This window comes from Canis lupus, chromosome 6 (assembly GCF_048164855.1).
Source record: "Canis lupus baileyi chromosome 6, mCanLup2.hap1, whole genome shotgun sequence".
Lineage (NCBI taxonomy): Eukaryota > Metazoa > Chordata > Mammalia > Carnivora > Canidae > Canis > Canis lupus.
The window spans coordinates 71,979,396-72,001,857 of record NC_132843.1 but is presented as its reverse complement, the minus strand read 5'-3'; the positions used below and the strand labels follow the sequence as shown (position 1 = coordinate 72,001,857).

The 22,462-nt window shown below is 43.7% G+C and overlaps 1 protein-coding gene across 2 annotated transcripts in view; it reads right to left on the bottom strand.

The window, feature by feature from the left end:
• The window catches only part of KCNH1 (potassium voltage-gated channel subfamily H member 1), a 372,078-nt gene that overhangs the window by 211,862 nt on the left and 137,754 nt on the right, over positions 1 to 22,462 (bottom strand). For both annotated transcript variants that reach the window (XM_072831167.1, XM_072831168.1), the window contains exon 7: positions 9,360 to 9,789. In XM_072831167.1, coding sequence (XP_072687268.1) covers positions 9,360 to 9,789 — 430 coding nt within the window. The remainder of the gene's footprint in view (positions 1 to 9,359; positions 9,790 to 22,462) is intronic.

Genomic DNA, 22,462 nt, shown 5'->3' with positions numbered 1-22,462 from the left:
GGGTTTGGTACCATCTGTGGTTTAAGGCATCCACTAGGGGTCTTGGAACGCATCTTCTGCAGTAACAGGGGGGAAGAAGGGGGAACTACTCTATTACTTTCCAGCTTCACATGGACTTTCCCGCTTGCATGTGTATTTCCCAAACTAGATTATAAGTAAATTGAGGAAGGCCTGTCTCCCCAGGGCTCTTCCCAAATAAATGGGATATGAACTCCCTGTCCTCCTCCCAAGTGACAGGCCCCAACCCATGTTCCCATAACAACCCTTCCTCAGCAGAGACTCAGTTCACTTCACAGCAACTTCTTATTTCTCATCCGGCTCCCCCAGCAGACCATAAGCAAGGTGAGGGCAGAGCCTGCATCAGTCCATTCACTGCTCCATCCTCAGCATTTACGGAGTGCCTGGCACACAGCAGATGCCAAAAAATTGTCTGTTCGATGAACAAAGGGGTACCCAGGTAAACTGCTCATGGATTGGGGTTCCAGGTCACTCTAACATTTGTTTTCTTGGGGACCACAGTTCATATTTCTCTGCTGGGCGTGCCTCCTCTCACCGGTTTTAGAGAATGAAAGGAAAATCATGTGCTCCTCTGTATGATTTCTCTCTAGCTGCCTGAAGTGGAGTCATCAGCCCAGCAGTTAAGAGCCACAATAAAGGCTTGATAAAAAGCAGCCAGAGTTGTGAAATGTGATGAATCAAGTTCCTTTGCTGAAAACGCAATGGTAGCCTTACCCATTCTTCACCCACCTACACCTCTTCTCATCAAGCTTTGAGGACTTCCCATCAAGGGCCCAGCTGCTATAACTTGTGACCCGTGTCTACCAATACCAGCAGCTAGCATGGAGAAGGGGAGGCAATGAGCCGAGAACGATCACCCCGGCTGGAGCCCGGCTCTGCTTCTTACTGGCTGTGTGACCACCAGCAAGTGACTACGATTTCCTTATCCAAAAAGTGGAGGAAATGCTATCTGTCCCGTGGAACACAGAGCATTGCAAAGGCCATGACAGACATAGAAGCAAAAGACTTGATCAGAAGGGCAGCTAGCTGGCTTAATTGGTTCAGTGTCCAACTCTTGATTTCATACTCAAATTGTGATCTCAGGGATGTGGGATCAAGTCCCAAGTCTGGCTCCATGCTCAGCATGGATTCTCTCTTTCCCTCTCCCTCTGCCCTTGCCCCCATCTTCTTCTCTCTCTCTCCTTCTCTAAAAAAACAAACAAACTTGATTATAGAAACAGCTCCACTTGACAATTTTCACTTGGATGGAAATTGTATTTTTAAAAAGAAAGAAATTTTGCAAATGATGTGGGTATCTATAAGGTCTGAAACAATAACCCTCCCCTGGGTGGCTTCCCACTGGCAGCAGTCCCTAGGACTTCTGCTTAAATTCTGCCCAGTGCAATAATCCAGCTACGAACAAGGATAATATCTTCCCACAACACACGTAATCAGATATCTTGTCACTATAATTATAATTCATAATAACAGAGAAGGAATCCAGGGAAAGCACCCCCTCTCTGCAATCCTTCCATGGCCTCCCCCTTCCCCCCAGCTCTTTTCCCTGCCTCCCAACACCACACACACCACAGAGAACATTTTCTGCTCCCATATTCCAAAATAATCAGCAACAGAAGCAACAAAACAAAGTGAAACTTTGATGTTAGATAAAACTGGGTTCAAAACTCAGTGCGGCCCCTCTTAACCTGTGATCTCATTACTTCCTGTCTCTGAGCCTAATATTCTTAGCTGCAAAACAGGGATAATAAAACCTATTTATGAAGTTACTAATTGAAAGAAAGTTCCCAGGGAGCCCCGGTGGTGCAGCGGTTTAGCACCGCCTGCAGCCCAGGGTGTGATCCTGGAGACCCTGGATCGAGTCCCACGTCGGGCTCCCTGCATGGAGCCTGCTTCTCCCTCTGCCTGTGTCTCTGCCTCTCTTTGTGTCTCTCATGAACAAATAAATAAATAAATCCTAAAAAAAAAAGGAGAGAAAGTTCCCAGCATGACACCTGGCACACTTCAGGTGCTCAGGGCACCAGTGTTTCTAGCCTCTTCTCTCCTTCTCCAGGGGGTACTCACTCCTCAGGGTACTCTTTCTTGCCCAGTGAAGACCCTTCCAGTCTGGTCGGGATAGACTGCCCAGGAGGCCCTCCAGTCACACAAAATCAATCACTTTCTCCTTTTTAAAGAGCTTCCTCTAACTTGTTCTGAAGCCAGGACAAATTTTTTTTTAAAAAGAAGTTTTATAGCTAAAGAAACTCACTTCCAGACACACAGATTTTAGTGACCTGCACTTAAACAGTGCAATGCACCTGATACTCTGAGCTAGTTCAAATTCTCAAAGTAGAACACACCCGAGGAACTAACCAATGGTTGAGAAACATCACTGTTTGGTGAGCCCAAGAAATGTGCAGAAAGAGAAGGACCAGAGGTGCCAGGCAGAGAACAACCAGTGTTTGAGCACCTTGTGTGGGAAGCGCTGTGCTAGGGATGAGGAGGCATCATTTCATTTTCTCATCTCCCAACTTGGTTAGGGGAGGACCTGGGGCCTCCATTTTCAGGTAAGGAACCTGCAAAGGTGAAAGCACTAATGAGGAGTAGAGGTGGGTCTGAAAACCAGAACTGCTCAGCTCCAAAGCTCATAATCTTTCCCATGTTCAAAGCATATACCTCGGCACATAGGAGAAGAGGAAGGGCATAGAGAGACACAGGCCCTGCCTTCCAGAAGCCTAGAGTTTCAGAGGAGGTAACAAAATATACACGAGGCCAGAAAGATTACTGGGAAGTCCTAAGAACACTTAAAAAGCAGTGTAAGGTCTAAGTGCAGGTGAATAAACCCAAAGCAGAGTCCATTAGTCTTCAGAGTATGAAGATAGCTAAGGGTTGAAAACCAGGAGGGAGTAACCAAAGAGAGTTTTCTAGAAGAGGGGAGAAGGGGATATAGAAGATAGACAATAGCTTTAGGTCGTGCCAGAGATGGGGATACCCATGTGAACTGCACAGCGGCAGGCAGATTTTTTTTTTTTTTAATCAGCTTCCAGAGAAAAAAATAATGTTTTGGGGGCAGCCTGGGTGGCTCAGGGGTTTAGCACCGCCTTCAGCCCAGGGCTTGATCCTGGAGACCCGGGATCGAGTCCCATGTCAGGCTCCCTGCATGGAGCCTGCTTCTCCCTCCCTCCCTCCCTCCCTCCCTCTCTCTCTCTCTCTCATGAATAAATAAATAAAATCTTTTTAAAAAATAATAATAATGTTTTGCTGGCTAGGAAAAAGCCTCTGAGAATAAAAAAAACTACTTCCCTCTCCCATAGTATTCCGGACAATGCCTTATTTCCCAGATCAACATAAACCAAAGATAAAACTAAACAGCTCCTGAGAAGGGAGGATTAATTATTTATTTTTTACCTAAGAACAGGAAAGAAAAAAATTCACTGGGAAGAGCAAGAAACAATTGCTGTTACTAACAACAACAAAATCACCACATTTGAATGTAAAATTTTCAGCTCTTTCAAACAGCTATCCTACATCAGGACCTCCTTTAGTTCTAAGGAGATATAAGAAGTCTCTCTTACTCCCAATCTGCAGAAATTAATGGGTACGACCCAAAGCACGGAGCTGATCCAGGACTTGGACCAAGGTCTCTCAACTAGCAATTGGGGGATAAAGCTCCAACCGGGGATGCCTCTGATGTTTGCTGGTATCTACTGAAGGGAAAATGAGAAGAGGGAAGAAAGGTGAGGCAGACAGACTTCGTGGCTTCACTCTCCAACAGCTGCTCTCTTTGTCTATATTATGGTATTATGCCACCTGAGCACATGACCACCCAGAATAAAGACCAGATTTCCCAACCTCCTTTGCAGCTAGGTGTGGCCAGATTACTAGTTCCAGCCAATGAGAGAGGAACCCGGATAATACAGTTCAACTTCCTAGTCTTTCCTCTCCCCTTCTTTTCACTTTCTGGAAAAAGAACATATGGCTGAAGCCAGAACAGCCATATGGGATCCCGATATGGAAGTCATGTGCTAAAGATACCAGGGAAGCCTGGGTCTCTGGTGATTGCAAAGCAGCCAGACCCCCCCCCCCCAAACTTGGAGGAAATATATCCCTTGTTGATGCTGCTATTACTCTCTGTCTCTGTCCAGCAGCAGAACCCATATCCTAACTAATAAAGCTTTGTCAATGGCACTAAAGACCACTTCCAAAACTCTACAGCCTCCTCGACTGTTCAGAATCAACAAATCCATAAATATTTATTAAGAGTCTACTGTGTGTTTAAAGTCTCCTAAGAGTGTACTTACAGCCTCCTGGGAGACGTGTACCATATTATTTCTGAAAAAAAAAAAAAAAAAAAAAACACAATATTGGTATAGAAGGCAGAAAAGCACATTCAACAAAGGTGTAATGGAAAGAAGTAAGAAATGTTTGAAAAAGATCATGAAGGAGGCAGAGAAAGTCCCTATTTTCTTGCAAATACCAATTTAACCTGAAAGGAAGCCACAAAGCATGCTGCAGGTGAGTGAGGTAGTGGAGTCGAATGTCCAGGTGTGCAGGTGTCTGGTGTCCCTTCCCCAGGAGAGAAGGTGATGTATGGAAGCCACCAGCAGTGAGCCCAGTTACTCCTGGGCTCAGCGGGAGCTTTACAGAAACAGTGACCAGGATGAGATCTGCCCCAGCAGAAGAACTAGAAGAAGGGCTGTTGTGGGCTTAATAGAGGCTCAGAGGATCCCTTCAGCACTAACATTTTGCTGTTGTTTTAAGGACTTGAGGTAGGGGAAGACTGGCAAGAGAGAAATGAATCCAAAGAGGCAGGTGTGCGGTGCTGAGGTGGGAGACCAAAGTTCAGGTTGTGGGGTAGAGAGTGTCTGGAGTGGGAGTACAATGTCTAGACCCCCTGCCATTATCAGAGGGAAAGGAAATGAATGTGGCTTAATTATAATGACAGGATGACAGCAATGACATTATAAGGAAAGAATCAGAAAAGCACAAAGCCCATATTAGGAGAATGGGAACTGTCTCCTCACTGTCAAATTCTCCCTGGAGAGCTCCCCAAGACAGGGTCATGTCCCTAGTGTGAGACATCCCAGATAAAGAGACTCTTTCCTCCTGACAACCTCTCCTTCTTTAAGGGATCCCTCAGAGGCCTGGGCAAGGTTTGGCCCCCAGTGGCAGCTCTATCTCTAGGCCTTGGTCAGTGGCTTATGGGCGATGGGAGCTGTCTCTGTCCTTCCCACTGCCCCATCCCCTTCGGACCTTGGATTCCCTGAAAATGCCACTCACAGCACTCGTGTCCCTAGCACACAGCTGGGGGGTGTATTAGGCAGGCTCTCAGTATGTGCTTGCTGAATGGGGGACATCGTCTCCCAGGTCTCACGCAGGGGGCTAGGGTGGCTTTGTGCTCCTCTCAGCACCACCAGCACATAGGAGATGTACAAAAAGACGTAAGGAGCCCATTCACTACACCTCATGGTGAGCCCCTGCATGAAACCAAAGACCCACATATGAGGAAGGCAGGGAGATCAGGGTGGAGGTGCCTTGCCCTGGCCCGGGTCAGATGCCAGAATTGAAATGAGACATCATAGATTGCCCACATCTACAACTAATCACAAAAATTCATTCTAGCCAATAGTTTTCACCTCTTCCTATTGCAACTTTTTTTTTTAAGATTTTTATTTATTTGAGAGGGGGCAGAGAGAGAGAGAGAGAGAATCTCAAGCACTGAGCTAAGAGCCCAGCACAGGGCTCAGTCTCACAACCCTGAGATCAGGACATAAGCTGAAACCAAGACTCAGACGCTTAACTGACTGAGCCACCCAGGACCTCTGCAACTTTTTATCAGAACCAAGAAAGGTGTGTAAGCTTGAAAACAGTTTTTCTGCTTCCTGGCATTCTCTGGGGACCTGGCCAGATCATAATGAGATACTCAATGCCAGAGAGTAGAGATGAGAAGCAACAGAAGGCTTCTAGATCATCTATATTATGGTGCCATAGAATAGCCAAAATAGCCAAGAAATATCATTACCAACACATGTAAAACTCAAAGCAAAGAAGAAACTTCACAAAGTAACCATTATTTCAAAAGCCCATTGGCTTTTGTGTCTCTCTCTACTCTTTAAGGACTGCTCGGCCCGAGTGCCAGGGTGACTGGAAAGGGAGCAGCATGACCTCTTGTCCACAAAGGGGTCATTTGATGTTGACCACAGCAAATGCAGGCTATGGTCAACATCCCCCACCACCAGAGATCCCAGTTCTGGCATCGGCCCACCCCCGTGCGCCATGCAGTAAAGATGTAAGCACACACACGTGCACACACAAGGCAAAGCAAGATAAAAGAGAATCCCATAAATCCAATAAGACATCAGCAGTTGTCCTGAACAAAGGTTGTTCAGAATGTGAGTTTACAAGGATAATTGCCACCACATTACACAGAGCGCAATAACTTTGTTGTTAGCACAACAATTTGTCAGACATGTCACACAGAAAGTAGAACAGCTGTAACTGCAAGTGACAGATTGATGAAAAATGGCTGATTTCCAAAGCACCTGGTCCCCCGAGTCTGTATCGTAATCTTGTTCTTAAATTAAAACAACAACAAGCATACAAAACTTTCCACTGCAGAAACTGTTGGCTTGATTTACGGAGAGGATTTTCAAGGTGTCAGTGTGTCAGGGCCAGAGGCTGGCAGCCTGTGTTCTCAGACCACTCGACCACAGGTGGGCTCCATGGGAAGGGCCTGGCTTTTAACTGAGAGGGACCTGGATCCAGATCCTGTCTCTCCCACTTACCAGCCCCACGTTCTTGGGAAGGAATTTGCCTTTCCTGAGTCCATTTCCTTACAAGATGTAGATAATAATCTCTAAAGTACAGAGTTGTTATGAGCAGCAGAAATCACGTATGGAGCGTTCATCACAGCACCTGGCACATAACAAGTATTCGGGAAATGGGGTTACAGTTGAGGAGACTTGCCTACACAAACATCACACTTGGTTGCATAATGGAGAGGTGACTGCCTGTGTATCATTACACTTTTTAAAAAAGAAATGGAACTATCATAAAGCTCTGAGAAGATGGAAAGAGAAAAGAGGTGATAATAATTGTTTGAGGTTTTCCTTGGAGACTATACCCAGGAAATCATACTCTTCATAGAAGAACGATTTTGGAAAAACAAACTGCTTATCTTTTTTTTTTTTTTAAGATTTTATTTATCTATTTGAGAGAAAGAGGGAGAGGAGGTGAGAGCATGAGTGGGGGAAGGGCAGATGGAGAAGGACAAGCAGATCCTGCTGAGCACAGAGCCTAACGTAGGGCTTGATCCCACAATCCTGAAATTGTGACCTGAGCCTAAATCAAGGGTCAGATGTTCAATCGACTGAGCCACCCAAGCACCCTGCTTAGCTTTATCATATGCCACCAGAACCATTCTCTTTCTTCTTTTCTTCCAAGTTAAAAAGTTGCAACACAGTCTCCCTATATCTGCAAGCCTTTGGAGGGCCCGTGACATGGGGCCCATCTTTTAACTGCCCACTCTTAGCAAATTTCCTGTCATGGATATAAGGAGGTATTTCGATTGGCAGAAAGAATGTCTCATCTCCCCCTTTTAGAGGCAGAACTTGGGCCCGGAGCACGACACACCTGGTTGCTTACCTGGTACCCCAAGGCTCTCAAAAATGCTGCAAGCACCACTTAGAAAACCAGTGCTGTTAAGGCTAAAATAGTCCTAGAAGAGCCAAGGTCTTAAATCCTTTTACAAGACAGGAGAAAGCACCTCAAGTTCTAATTAAGCTAAAGCAATTAGCCACCCACAGCTACTTAACGCTGCTTCCCATGGTCAGGCAATCATCTCTATTAAGACCCATTTTAAAGTAAGAAGCAAACCCAAAAGCTCCATGGGCGCACGCTTGCCACAAATCAATTACACCTAGACACATTGAGTAAATATTCAGAGGCAAGCTCTGCACCTTGCAAAGAGGACATGGGCTATGGAAGAACCACACCAGACATGATGAGATAGTTGCAGAAAATGAGGCAAGCAGCAAATGTGACCATTTGGGGTCACAAAGCCCATTTGCAGAGGGGAACGATGGATCCCTGGTGGGTTGGACCAAGCAAGACAAACTGACACCTCAGGTTTCCTGGTCTTAGAATTCCCTGGTCGGTATAACAATTGATGTGCCAGCTCCACTCTGAAGGAGCACATGGAGCGTAACAGTCTCTGGCTGCTGTAACCAGAGCCCAGCTTCGTCGTGTGACCAGACTCCTGTCCACACTGACGCTTCATGGGAGAACTGTCCTCGCCCATGTCACCATTTGTCATTGAAGTGCCAAGAGGGTACACTTGGCGGGCTCACCATGAGCCCAAGCCATTTGAATTCCTATGCTTTCCCCAGCCCAGTTAGGTCTACTTCTCCCTACAACTCCCTTCAGTGAAGAGAGTTCACTGTTCCCACCCCAAGGCTGTCCCCAGTCCCAGCATTAGCAACAGCTACACGATGGTCAATGGGTAAGTGACAGATTTAGGCACCTTCCTCAAAAACTAAGGTTATTTTTGTTTTTCAGTCCAGTCAAGTTAATCCAATAACTCATTACTTCTCAACTGAACAAGAGCCTTTTTATCCTGTGTGGGTTTGGCAGGGGGAGGGTTTGTATTGTTTTTTGGATTTGGTAAATTTCTTAATCATAAGGCAGATATCAAAAATGTATGAAAAATAGAAAATGCATTAAAAATATTCCTAGGAGTCACATTAAGAAATTAAAAAGAAACATGAAATTCATTAAAATATTTCACTTCACCCACTATATAAAAATATTATCATTTCAACATATAATCAATATAAAAGATAATAAATGAGATATCTCACACGCTTCTTTTTCTTATATTCTTTTTCTGGTACCATATGAGACTGTGCAGATCTAGAGCTGTGTTCAAATTGACACTGAAAAACTTTCACAAGTCACTGTTCTAAGAGCAAGCAGGTTTACCAAGTTGTATATGCAGCATCTCATTCCAACTTTATAAAAATCTGTATCTATGTGTCCAGATATGGATAGAAAGTAACCTATAAGGGAGAGGCCAAGGGTAATGGTAGTTATTCTGAGTAGACAGACTTATGGTTGGTCTTGATTTTCTACTTTGTGCTCTTTTGTATTTTCTAAATTTCTTTGCAGTAAACACATAATGCTTTAATTATCAGGAAAATTATAAAGCTCATCTTTAAAAAAAAAAAAAAAGCCCTTCTTATTCTAAGTTATTATACCCCCTGATCCTGCCAGCATTGCAGCCATCACCCTACTTCGAGCCAAGGGAAGGGATGTCCAGTTAGCCTCCTGCCCATCACCCACACAGCCCCAGCAACTGCCATACTTACAGCCAATCATCATGATGGCCACCGCAAAGATTTTCTCGATGTCTGTGGATGGGGCAATGTTGCCAAAGCCCACGCTGGTAAGGCTGGTCATAGTGAAATACAACGAGGAGATATAGACGGAATTCTTGCTGGGACCACCTTCCCACTTCCCTGAGCCAGACCCGTTAAACTGGTAAGGGGTGCCAATGTCCATCGCCAGTTGGTAGAGCCAGCTGTTGTTGCGGATGGTCTTGGTGTCCTCATCAAAGATCTCGTAGTCCCCGATACTGTACCAAATGCAGGCCATCCAGTGAGCAGCTAGCCCAAACACACACACCAGCAGGACCAGCACAGCAGCTCCGTATTCAATGTAGTGGTCCAGCTTACGGGCCACTCGCCCCAGACGAAGCAGCCGAACGACCTTCAGTGAGCTAAACAAGCTGCTGATGCCCTGGGAGAAAGAGGAGCAGAGCGTCAGGGCCAAGAACCAAAGATACTACTACTCCTTGCCTCCTCCCCACCTGAGCCGTTTCCTTCAATATAGGGCATTTCCACAAGATGCAATATTATGCAACCCTTTAAAAAATGTTTTAAAATAAATCATGATATGGAGAAGTGCTCATACATATTTGTATAGTTACAATATAATTAGAATTTTACTCCAAGGTATATGAAGGGAAGATTTCCGCTTGCTTTTTCCTACTTCCATTATAAAGTAGATGACAAAACAAAGAAGCAAAATTAGAATTTTATTCCAATTGTGATGAGTATACAAATATATATGAGCGTTTTTCATATCATTACTGTTTTAAAACAATTTTAAGGGTTATGTAATATTTCATATTAAGTAATATGAAATATTTTAAGAGTTGTATAATATTTATTTCATATTGTATAATATTTTATTCTAATTGTATTGTACATAAGTATACAGGTATTTATGTGTTCAAAAAATGGCTAGGAAAACATGGAGAGAAATGTGAAATACTGACAGTGGTTAGCAATGCATTATAGAGTTACAGAATTACAGCCAATTTTTTTGTTATATTTGTATTTTTGTTACACCAAATATATTAACTTAATTTCTATAATTAAAAGTATTACTTTTATAGTTAGAAAAATATATATATATTGTAAAAAACACAGTTTTTTTAAAAAGGATAAAAATGAACTAAAGAGACAGCTGAGAAGAATAAAGAACTAAGATTCTGTTTTCTCAGGAAAGTTGCAAATTCTTTGAAGCTACATCACTCCTGTCAGGCCAGGGATTATACAATCAGACACCATATCTTTAAACACAATCAATCAAGGAACCTCAGGGCTAGAAGGAAGCTTTTGATTTCAGTGAGTCAAAGCCTCTTGCCATCCTGCAAACCCTGCCAGGGCAGATCTCTTCTCCAAATAGTGCTTCTCTAAGGGAATAGTGGTAGTAAAAAGAACATCAGAGTAGAAATCTGGATAACAAGGTTTGAGACCCAAGTAAACAACTAACTTGCTATGTGAATTTGGACAATTCGATTGTCTCATCCAGACAATGAGGGAAGTAGACTAGAGGAAATACTAACATCACAGAATCCACTGCATTCAAAGTCCTAAAATTCCTATTTCAAAGTGATTCCAAGGTGTAGGGAAGGGAGATTTCCATTTGCTTTTCCTACTTCCATTAAAAAGCAAATAAACAAGCAAACAAAATAGAGACATTTCTTTGTACCACAACTTCGGTCTCCCTCACACAGCAATAATCCCAACGGCAGGATGATGCCCTTCATCAACTAGAATGAATGACTTTACACTACTCTAAACACTGAACAGTTTCCAGGTCATTGCTAGTGTCTCTTGTCCCCTATTCCCTTAATAACAACGCCCGAGGGTCAGTTTATATCACAGACAGAAGGAAAATATATAAACACTTTCTGATGAGCCTGTGTCAAAGACTCACTAAAGATACTCAGATAAATTACATCTCCCAGACTCTTCCCATCTGGGTGGGTTCCTGAGACTGATTCTCACCAACGGATGTAAGGTGAAAAGTGTCTCATTCCTAAGCCAAGGCAGTTAAAAGTAAATGTGCTCTCTCTTCCCCTTGGCATGCCTTCCAGATGAGGCTAGTGAGACCCTGAGGCCAAGTGTTAAAGATGGTGGACATACAGCACGGAAGAAGCCTGGGTCCCTGAAAGACAACGTGGAATACCCTCTCCCCACCCATCATTTTGAATCATATTATGAGATGAATGAAAAATGAAACCTGAAATAAGCCACTGAAACTTTGGAGGATATCTGGTGACAGTAGCTATTATTAGCCTTCCCTGACATGTGAACACAATGACCATATGTAGCATAGCCTTGACCATAAAGACCACAGATCCAGCTGCCACACAAATTATTTCTGTTGAGATGAGGGTGGGGGAGGTGGGGTTTGTTGCACCTTTTGAAAAATAAAACAAATAAACAACAGTTCTGTAGCCATAAAACTTACCACAGAAATAATCACTTCTTGTCCAACATACACCAGCAAATCAATAATAGTGGATTCTTCTAGGCCAACTGACTACATTTCCAGGGTCAGCTCATCTAAACTGCTAACCCTGACAAAGTTTGTCTTTGGCATGTGCAGTACACTGCTCCTGGGTCCTCTTTTCCCTCCATATGCTTTTCTTAAAAACCTGCCATGCAGGAAAGGCTAAGAACCCTCCTCCCCTACCCCTGCCCATAATAAGGGGCAAAAGATTGATGAGGGTAAATGGATATCCTCTCTCCAGAGGGCATCTGCTTTTCAACAGAGAAATCAACCTCCAATAGTGGAATTAAAAATACCCACAGCCTGGATGAAGGAGATATTTTGGGAGGCAAAGGAGCCTTTTTGATGACTCAGAAATCAAACACATGTAAGCAGCCACCTACTCTCCACCTGCTCACAAGGAGGTTCCTGAGATTATCTTTCAAAGCAGTTCGACTCCGAAGCAGAACTTATTACCCAGGGCAAAACTGCCTTGTCATTTTTCCTCACTCCTTTTTAATTCAAAGCAACATTTAAGGAGAACCTACTATGTACTCCTTGTGCTAACGCCCCAGGGAAGAGATTAAAACGATGAGGTCTGTGACTTCTTGTTCACTGTTGCGGCTTCAGTGCCTGGCCTGGGGAAGGGGCCTGATAGGAAGAAAGGAGAGAGCAAGCAAGAGCATGATAACCAGTGAAAGGGGCAAGATGTGATTAGTGAAGGATACTTCTACCTAATTGCCACAGAAGCAGATTGCTGAGAGCACAGATGTCATCTAGTCTAGCCGCTGAGTCTAGTGATGCCTTCCAGGGCTTCCTTAAGAACATTCATTCAGCTTCTCCTTCAACTCCCCCTTTAACCACTGCATCTCTAAGATTCCATTCTGGCAGTCATTCATAGACATGAATGATTGGGCTCCCGGGACATTTCCTACTTCCCTCTGCTCCACCTGCACTTCATCCCTCCTCCCTTCTCCATCCCCTCCCAGTGGCCACACAACACATGCAATCACTACCCAAAGGCCTGCTATCCTATAGCCATACACTCCAGACATCTTGCAACACCACTTGCATCTCTGTGCCTGCTCAGACAAGACCCTCAGCCCAGAATGCCCAACTTTCTCCCTTTCTACCAGCCGGTATACTGTTGTCCTTCAGGTCTGCTACCACCTCTGCCCTAAAGCCTTCCACGGCTCCTCTGGAGTCACAACCAATCACCCACCCCTCCATATGCCCATGGTGTTCTGTATCCATTACTAACTGAACACATTGCTTTGCACTATAGTTTCCCCAACTATAGCAGGTGCTACATCTTCCTGAAGACAGAAGCCATTTGTTATCCATTTTAGAAGCCTCCTGTACTGGGTTGAACGGTGTCTCCTCCAAATTCACATCTTTCCCAGAACGTCAGAAAATGACCTTAGTTGGAAATGGGGTTGTTGTGGGTATTATTACTTAAGATGTGAGGTCACACTTAATCCAGTATGACTGATGTCCTTATAAAAAAGAGAAGAGCCAGGCACACAGAGAGAAACCAGATATTGGTTTCAGATATTGAAGGGATGTGTCTTCAAGCCAAGGAATGCCAAGAATTACCAGCAACAGTAGAAGCTAAGAGAAAGGCAGGGAACAGATTCTCTCCTACAGCCTTCAGAGAGAACATGGCCCTACTGACACTTTGACTTCAGATTTCTAACTTCCAGAACTGTGAGAGAAAAAAATTCTACTGTCTTGAGCCACTCAGTTTGTGGTAATTTGTCACAGGCACCCTGGGAAACTAATATACCTACACAGAATCTAAAGCGAGCACCTCCTCAAAAAGAGTCTGAAACGTTTTCTTAACAGAAGTGAGAGTTTGGATTATTAGAGAATTCTTTCTCGTTGTAAGAAGCCTCTGGAACAACATAAAATAGGCACTTCTTCACTGTGTTATTTATCTGTGTACACTGATGCTCTATTACACGGTTTTGTCTAAGTTCTCGCCTATTGCACTAACAGCTGGAATTCTAGCTATTTAAAATCATTTCAAGCTATTAATTTGCATTTTTTTCTTATTTGCCTGAAGTTCAGTAGATGAGATAAATAAACAGAATACTCCAAACTTTTTCTTTTTTTATCTTAGTATGCTAAAAACATGACAGCACCATATGGTAAAGAATCACATTTCCCCAGGGACTTCTTGTATCAGTAAACCTATCTCACATTCCAAATTGTTCCAGAAAGCTCCTCACAACCTTAAAATTATGAAGAAGCAAGACTTTCAAGATGAATCAATGCGGATGAAGGGATGGTGAGAACCTGTGCTGTGCCGGTGAGCCTTATCACTGACGCCAACAAGTATGACTGCGAGGAAGCCCTTCTAAAATCTCAGTAACCTCAGCTGCAGCGATACTGATGCCATTCAAACCGGAAGTGGACATTTGGCAATCAGCAAATTCATGTGTATGTGAACTATCAAGTTTTGCCTATTCACCCAGACTACATATATCATTTCATTAACTTGGACTATCCCTTACTTTCTCGATTAGCCAGATTCACCAACTTTTGGTTCATATTTTCTTCTTTTGTCATATGCATGGAGATAACACTGACAGACTAATGACAATGTGCTACTGAAAAAAAACCATTCAGTCTTTCTGGTCCTTGAATAGTCCCCCAGGTGGTGACATGATGGCGTCCACAGCAGATTCTGCAGGTAAACCATTTTCATTGCATTTGACCTCACATGATTACTCTACGCCTGCATCTTCCTGCAGCTACAGGTCACCTTCACATGCTTCCCTGTGAGTCTTCTGGAACCCACCTTCATGTGTAAAGAAATTCCCAGCCTCAACATCCTTCTGGATTGTTCCCATCATCTTCTTGCTTTAGTTGAAGCCAGTACCTCCCCTTCATCTCCCTGCCACCGAGCACTCTGTTTTTCCCCGTGCTTCTCCCATACATCCTGGAGTTTGTAAGGTATTTCCTCAAATGAAAGGAGATTTCAACCTCCACACTTTCATCTTCCAAACAAGAGCTGGCTGGCACTCCAAAAAAACAAAAACAAAACGAAACAAAAAAAAAAAAAATCCCTTCCTTTAAGATTCATGCCATCCAGCAAAAACACCTCCTCATTACAGCCATCTGATTATTGACAACTAACACCATTGAATGCTGACAAATATGCCAGAATTTAACTTAATCTTTCACTAATTATCCCACTTATCAACTTCTTCCTTTCATCCTTTAAAATCTTTGCACCTGGATTTCCAGCCCATCTCCTGCTATTGACATGGGAACATTCAACATCCACGGGGAAAACTCATTCAAAATTCTAGCCTCCCTATTCCCAGCGACCTTCACCCCCTCTCCACATCCTGAGCGTGGTCATCACTGGAAACCACTCCCTCTCGGACATCTTACACACCAGCATTCCACACAATGATTACATGCTTCTGCTTCTCCGCCCTCTCCTTTATCCCCATCCAACCCAATCTATTCTTTGGCTTCTTTTTGCTATCTTTTCTTTTCCAACCATCAACTCTCCAGATTTCACATCCTTTCCCATCATACTAGACCCTGTTACATCACTTCAGTACTCTCCCCTTATCAACCAACAACCCCTCTCCTTGCCCTCCTGCCAAACCCAGCCAGCACTGCGTGGGATCTAACAGCAGGGAGGGAGCTGTCATTTCCATTCTCAGCTGGGTCCCTGGATGTTTCTCACCCATCCTTGAACAACCCTCTCTCCTCTTCATGTCAGTAGATATTCCAAATCTTCACTACTCTTTTCAGGATCTCACCTGACCTGTGCCATTCTCATTCTCAGCCAACATATCTCCCAATTTACAGAGAAAGTAGAGGTTGTTAGAATCAACACGCCCTCTACATCACACTTCTACAAATTCAAGTATGTGAAGTATGTGCATTTGCACCATCCTTCCACACTGCACCAAAACTCATTCCTCCACCCACTCATGGACATCACTCCATCAACTATCCACCCTCCTCTCTCTTCGCTGCCTTTGTCTCCAAACCTCCCTTTCAGGGACTAATTTCCCTTATCTATAATCACACTACCATTACAAGATCTATGCACCTTTCCAAATATAACAACTCCCCTCCTCTTCCTAATATTTCTTCCTAAAACCATAATCAACAAACAATTTCTTCATTTCCCACTCATTTCTCAACCCATTGCATCCATATGTCCATTCCCACCACTTTGCAGAATCTACTATCTTGAAGGTCAACAATTGACTTCTAATTGTTATACCTTCAGCATTTGACACCTGTAATGGACATTTAATATTCTTCATAGCTACACGGCATCTAAACTGTCTTTCTGCATTTGAGGAATTACCACCTTAGAAAATAGAACTTGTTTCCCACCCCAGAAGCTGAAGATAACCACAAATCTTCTTTCTCCAATCCTTTCTACAGCTAAAATGTGAGCACATAACCCAGAATCTGCTACTAGAGACACCCACCCCAGTCACTGAATAGTATCTGTATAGAACCCCTTTTGCAAGAGCATGGCAGCATCACCCAGTTCCTAGAGATAGCAGGTGGTTGTTCTAGAATTGATGCCCAGGGTCCACTGATGGTGGTATCAGCCCTGCGCATTGCAAGTCCATGTCAAGTAGCAGCAGTGACTTATTCATAGGACCAGTTCTGCAATACGATTTTGCCAGATAGCCTCCAAATATTTTCCTGGCCTTTCCAAACACTCTCTGAGTACCTAAGAACCTTTTAATAAACTTTCTCTTCCTTATATTTACCAGACTTGAACCCTGGCTACTATAACAATGTGAAATGGACTGTCCTACTTTGGTTCCCACAAAAACTCTAATTATTCCTAACTAAATATTTAATTATTATTATTATAAAGGCATTATTCTTGGCCTTTATCTCTTCTCCATATAACCCCTTCTCTGGTAGCTGCATCCAGTAATGTGGCTTCAACCACCCTATCTCTACATTAATAACCTATAAATCCATCTTTCCAAACTAGACGTTTCTCCTCACCTTAAGATCCCTATGAGCTTGTCAGTGGGATATCCCATGAGTTCTGGAGTTTGCCACATGTAACCTTCAGCCCATCTTCTACTCCCCAACATGGAGAACATGCCTCAGATCTACAGTCTCCCAAGTGAAAAAAAAAGGTGTCATCATCTCAGTTGGCTATACAAACTTTTCTTAACTGAACATTCTTTCTCGAAGAGTGATAATAAGGTCCATCAGTATTCCAATGCCTACTTTTTCACTGCCATTTGGATAAAAATAGAAAACAAGCAAGTTTTCCTGTCTATGGAAACACAGACATCCCTAGAAGTATACGTAAGATACTAAAGACACGGACTGTCCCAGGGAGAGAGGCTCTTCACTGTATATACCCTTTTGGGTGTTGTACCATGTGAATTATTGTTTTTTCAAATCAAAAAAAAATCAAGTTACAAATATAATTAAATATAAGCTTAAAAATGTGACACAACTCTGCTTAGAACCACTCAATGGCTTCCATTGCCTTCTAGATAAAATTCCATTCCTTTAGTAAACAAAATCCTTTGTAATGTGGTCGCCAACAGCCTCCCCTCTCACTGCCTCCCTTCCAGGTATGAAGATATGCTTTAGTCATATCAAATCATTTGTGAGTCGACAATCACACTGCACCTTTATGCCTCCACATATGCCATGCCCCCTGCCTCAAACATTATTTCCCTGGTTGTCTGCCTGGGAAATCCTTACCCATCCTTAAAGACATTTCTCAACGCTCCAGTGGTAGGATAAGTCCCATATCCTCAGCAAGTATACAAGCAGTTTGCCTTTTAAAATAAGTATTAAAATAAGTATTAGAGTGGGGGTGCCTGGGTGGCTCAGTTGGTTAAGCATCCAACTCTTGATTTCTACTCAGGTCATGATCTCAGGGTTGTGAAATTGAGCCTACTTAGGATTCTCTCTCCCTCACCCTTAGCTCTTCCTCCCCTGCTCTCTCTCTCTCTCAATAAAATTAAAAAAAAAAAGAAAAGAAAAGAAAAAGGAAGTATAATAAAAAATAAAATAAGTATTAAAGAGAATTCAAACTTATTCCAATAATAGTACTACTCTCGCATCTGAATTCCAATCTGCTTTCTTGACCTGTAGAAAAAGGAGTGTAGATACAGTAACACCCTCAAAACTGTGAATCAGATGTCACCTGATGGGGGCACAGGGCTATCTGAGGACAAAGCACAGCTGATATCCCACAAATGACCCCCGCCCAGGGTGGGATATGTGTGACATTCCTCAGGAAGCTTCCAGTTGTCTTAATGTCTTGCTAGAGAAAAAAAAAAAAAAAAACATCTTTAACTTGACAATGGCAAGGCCTCCAGTATGTAGTATGGTCCTCCTTAGCATATGAAATCTCCCTTTTGCTTACCTCCCTCAACTCCCAAGTATGATCAGCCACACCTCACAGGGCCAGGGCAGCAGCTCTTCTGGCTCACAGGTCCTGTCCCTGGGCTTTAATGAAACCACATTTTGCACCAAAGATGTGTCAAGAAGTCTTTCTTGGTCATCGCCTCAGGACCTTCACCTATATTCCAAAACTTCATCAACACACAGAAACCAAATCCTCTGTGTATGGCTGTGATGGTTAATGTTATGTCTCAATGTGACTGGGACACAGGATGTCCACACATTTGGTTAAACATTACCCTGGGTGTGTCTGTGAGGATGTTTCTGAAGTGAAATAACATTTGAATCCATAGACTGAATAAAACAGACTGCCCACCCTAGTATGGGTGGGCCTCCTTCAATCCACTGGAGGCCTAAATAAAACAAAAAGTCAGGTAAGGGAAAATTCACACTCTCTGCCTGTTTTCAAGTTGGGACATCAGTCTTCACCTGCACTCTGACCGGAACTTATACCAACTACCTCTCCTGGGTCTCTAGCTTGCAGGTGGCAGATTACAGGACTTCTCGGCCTCCATAATCTTAACAGTGTTAACAGAAAAAAGGTCAAGAATGGCTAACCTAAGACTCAACACAGGGTCATCTCTCTGACAGCCACAAAGCTCCACATGCCTTCCACTAGATTCCCAAGACTGGTCCTTGATTCACTCCTTCAACAAACAATTATTGAGCACTTTAATATGGGTCACTGATGATGGATCAGCGGCAACCCAGACCAAAATCCTCACCCTTCTGGAATTTTCTTTAAATTGGAAAAGATAGACAATAAATAGAATAAGTAAGTAAAAGGGGCACCTGGTGGCTCAGTGGTTGAACATCTGCCTTTGGCTCAGCTCAGGATCCTACGATCCTGGGATTGAGTCCCACATCATGCTCCCTGTGGGGAGCCTGCTTCTCCCTGTGCCTGTGTCTCTGCCTCTCTCTGTGTGTCTCTCATGAATAAATAAAATCTTTTTTTAAAAAAATAAGTTAAATAAATGGTACAAGGCAAAAAATGAAAAATTAAGCAGGAAAATGAATATAAAAAGTGATAGGAAGAGGGGGTGATGTTCAACATTAAACAGGGTTGTGAAGGAAAACTTCCCTGAGATCTTGGCATTTAAGTAGACGCCCAGTGGAAATGAGAATGTGGACCCACTAGTAGGGAAGCATGTTCCAGACAGAGCAATCAGCAAGTACAAATGTCCTGAGGCAGGAATGTCACAGTCTTTATATTAGGCTGACACAACCCCCTGAGGTCGGGAAGCTCATCTTTAGTAAGAGTAATAATTAGCATTTGTGGAGTACTCGCTAAGTGCTAGGCACAGTAAGGACTTTACAAGCAGTACCTCACTTAATCCTCATAGCCTTGGGAGGTAAGTATATTATACATCCAATCCACAGATGAAGAAACTGATGTCTTCATTGTCCAGAATCCCACAGGTAGAAAGTGGAGGACCTAGAATTCAAACCCTGATCAACTGACTCCCAAGTGTATTCCCTTAACTCCTTTCTCTCATTTTCCATCATTCTAGCTCCTCACAGTTGCTCAATACTTGTTTATTGAGTGGAAACCTCCACTGATGCTCTCAAGGAGAATTTGTGACGGTCGCAAACCTACTGGTCTGGTGTGAGGATTTACTACTTTATTAATAGAGCTTGGGTTGTTTGTTTTTAACACAGAGATGACCTCAAAGAATAAACGTTCCATGATGATCCCACCACTCTGAGAACTGAGGATCCATCTCACCTCCCTAATGCAATAACCTGGCTTACCAGATCTAATTGGCAATTACTCACTGAAGCTTAAATAAAATCTGCGTCCCTTCCATCGTTCCAACATTTTACTTTAGGCTTGCTCAATTCAATTCCACAATCATTTCCTGAAAACCTAGTGCAGGAAGACACAGCCAAGAGCTATCAAGGGTACAAAAACAAACATGCAACACCCTGCCCTCAGGATGCCTACAATGAGGCCACAGAGACAACACAGCCTGCAGATGAAGGCAGGGAGCAGTCAGCTGCCACCATCGAGGCTGAATTCCCACAAGGCCTGCGACTGTATATAAAGGGAATTGTTCTCTATGTCACTTAACAGGGCTGTGACCGTATTCAAGAGGTGGATGTGGTTACTGAGTTTAAGGGGAGCTTTCCAACCAGAAATGGGATAGCCTGCAACCCTGCATTTGTTTAAACCAATAATGTATCCAAAGGACACATCTGCAGACTCCACAGAAAACAATCATTAAAGGAAGTTTAGAAATATCCCTTAAAACCATCCATTTTCTTTCTGTTGACAATTCAAACCTTGAAATAAACTGTATTCAGTTGCAATATTGAACCATCAGGCTCTTTTTTCTTTCTAGAGGCACCGAAAATTGAAATCTATCAGTGGCCAAATAAGATCTTAGGTCTACAGAACAGAGAATCTGGTTCTGTCAAGCCGTGCCTTTGTCTTTCACAGAATACTCAGCTCAGGTTTTCTTCCTCCCGGGAAGTGAAACGAATCCAAGCAGCCTAGATTGTACTCTGTCTCCTATACTAACGGAAGCAGTAAATACATGTTGTGCCTGCAGCTGTGACATTTCTGCAGAATTAGCCATGCCCTTAATTTGCTTTAAGCTAATCTGATTTAAATTCTCAGAGACAGCTTGACAGGGTCTGGTGTAGGTGAAAATCCCAGGGACTTTCGGGAGGGCTGTGTACATAGGAGTTTTCAGCACTGGGGCCTGAGGAGGGCTTTGGTCCACTTATCACTGCTTGGCCAGGGCTCTTGACACAGAACAGTCCGGACATTATGAAAGTCTCCCCTCAATGAGGAGCAAAGGAGCACGCAGCTGGGACCTCCTTGACCACATCATGGGATAACACTCTCTATTTAATGGTGAGGGAGGTGGAGATCATTCCCTAAGGCAGTCTAATTTGGCTTTAAAAAGCACACTCCCCTCTTCAGACATGATCCACTTTGACCTCATTGTCAACCAAAATTAAGCTTCCAGTCAGAAGGTGGGAGTCCTTCCCCACAAATGTGTTGCCCTCCTGACCAGCACCAGGAATCTGTGGTATGGCCCTGAGGTCTCCACCAGGGTGGTGAGGAGGGAAGCCTCGAGCAGCTGGTTTGGATGTGTGAAAAGCTGCCCAGAATCCGGGGAGCCTGGTACAGCAAGCCGCAGGCCTACAGCCCAGCCACCTGGGTTGTATCCGTGAGAGCTGGGCGGGTGCAAAGAATCCCCGGTGCTCACAGACTAGCTCACTGCCCTGGGCAAACAAAAACTCCCAGGGGCAGAGCAGCTCCAGGACAACAGCTAGACAGGCCCCTGGGTGCACTTGTGACAGCCACCCATGGGGAAGTCAGAGCAGGGACCTTGGAGCAGGCCGCGGGGGTTGGCTTAGCCCCAGGACAATGTGTGACTTGACACAGTGGACACCGAGGAAGGGGCAGGGGAGAAACAGGAGACTCAGGAAGAACCAGTGGCCATAACTTAAGTAATTTAAAGGCCCCATAAGTTAGAGGTAATAAGAAGCCCCTCCAGCCAGGAGTTGTCAGAGCTTCGCCTCTAATATTATTCATGGTTTTATCTCTGCCCCATCTTCACAAATAGATTGAAAGCCCTCGGGGGCTATTCCTTCTTGCAGCCTCAGCAGTGGGTGGTGATGGGACCACTAATCATTCTAGACTTTTCATTCCGTGAAGCAACTGACAGACACGGACCGAGTTCTACTCTGCTGCCATCTGGCCCTCTGAGGACAAGCCTCTGTAGAAATGTTCTAAGGAAAAATTATGGCTCCTGTAAGAAGCTTCTGGTAAATACAGAGTTCTAAACTTTCTGGAAGCCGGCAGAAGTAAGAATAGTCACCATTTTGTGTGGTTAAAATAATCAGGAACCACAACCAAACTTAAGAGAAGCCCTAGAGAAAAGAAACTTGTCTTCTCATTAGACAAATAAATAAAAAGGCCACTTGTGAGAAGTACCATGCACACCCAAAGCCACCTGTAGGACTCAGGCTTGGAACCAGGCCCTTGTCCCTGGCTCACTTCTGACTACCTCTATGACCCTAGCCTATCGCCCACTCTCTGAGCTTCATTTCTTCATCTGTCAAGTGGGAAAAATGCACTTACATAGGATTAATGTTCACAAAAATATCAGTTGTTATTTAGGAGGTGGTCACCTCACTGTCCTTCAGCTATAAAAGTCCAGCCAAAAAAAAAAAAAAA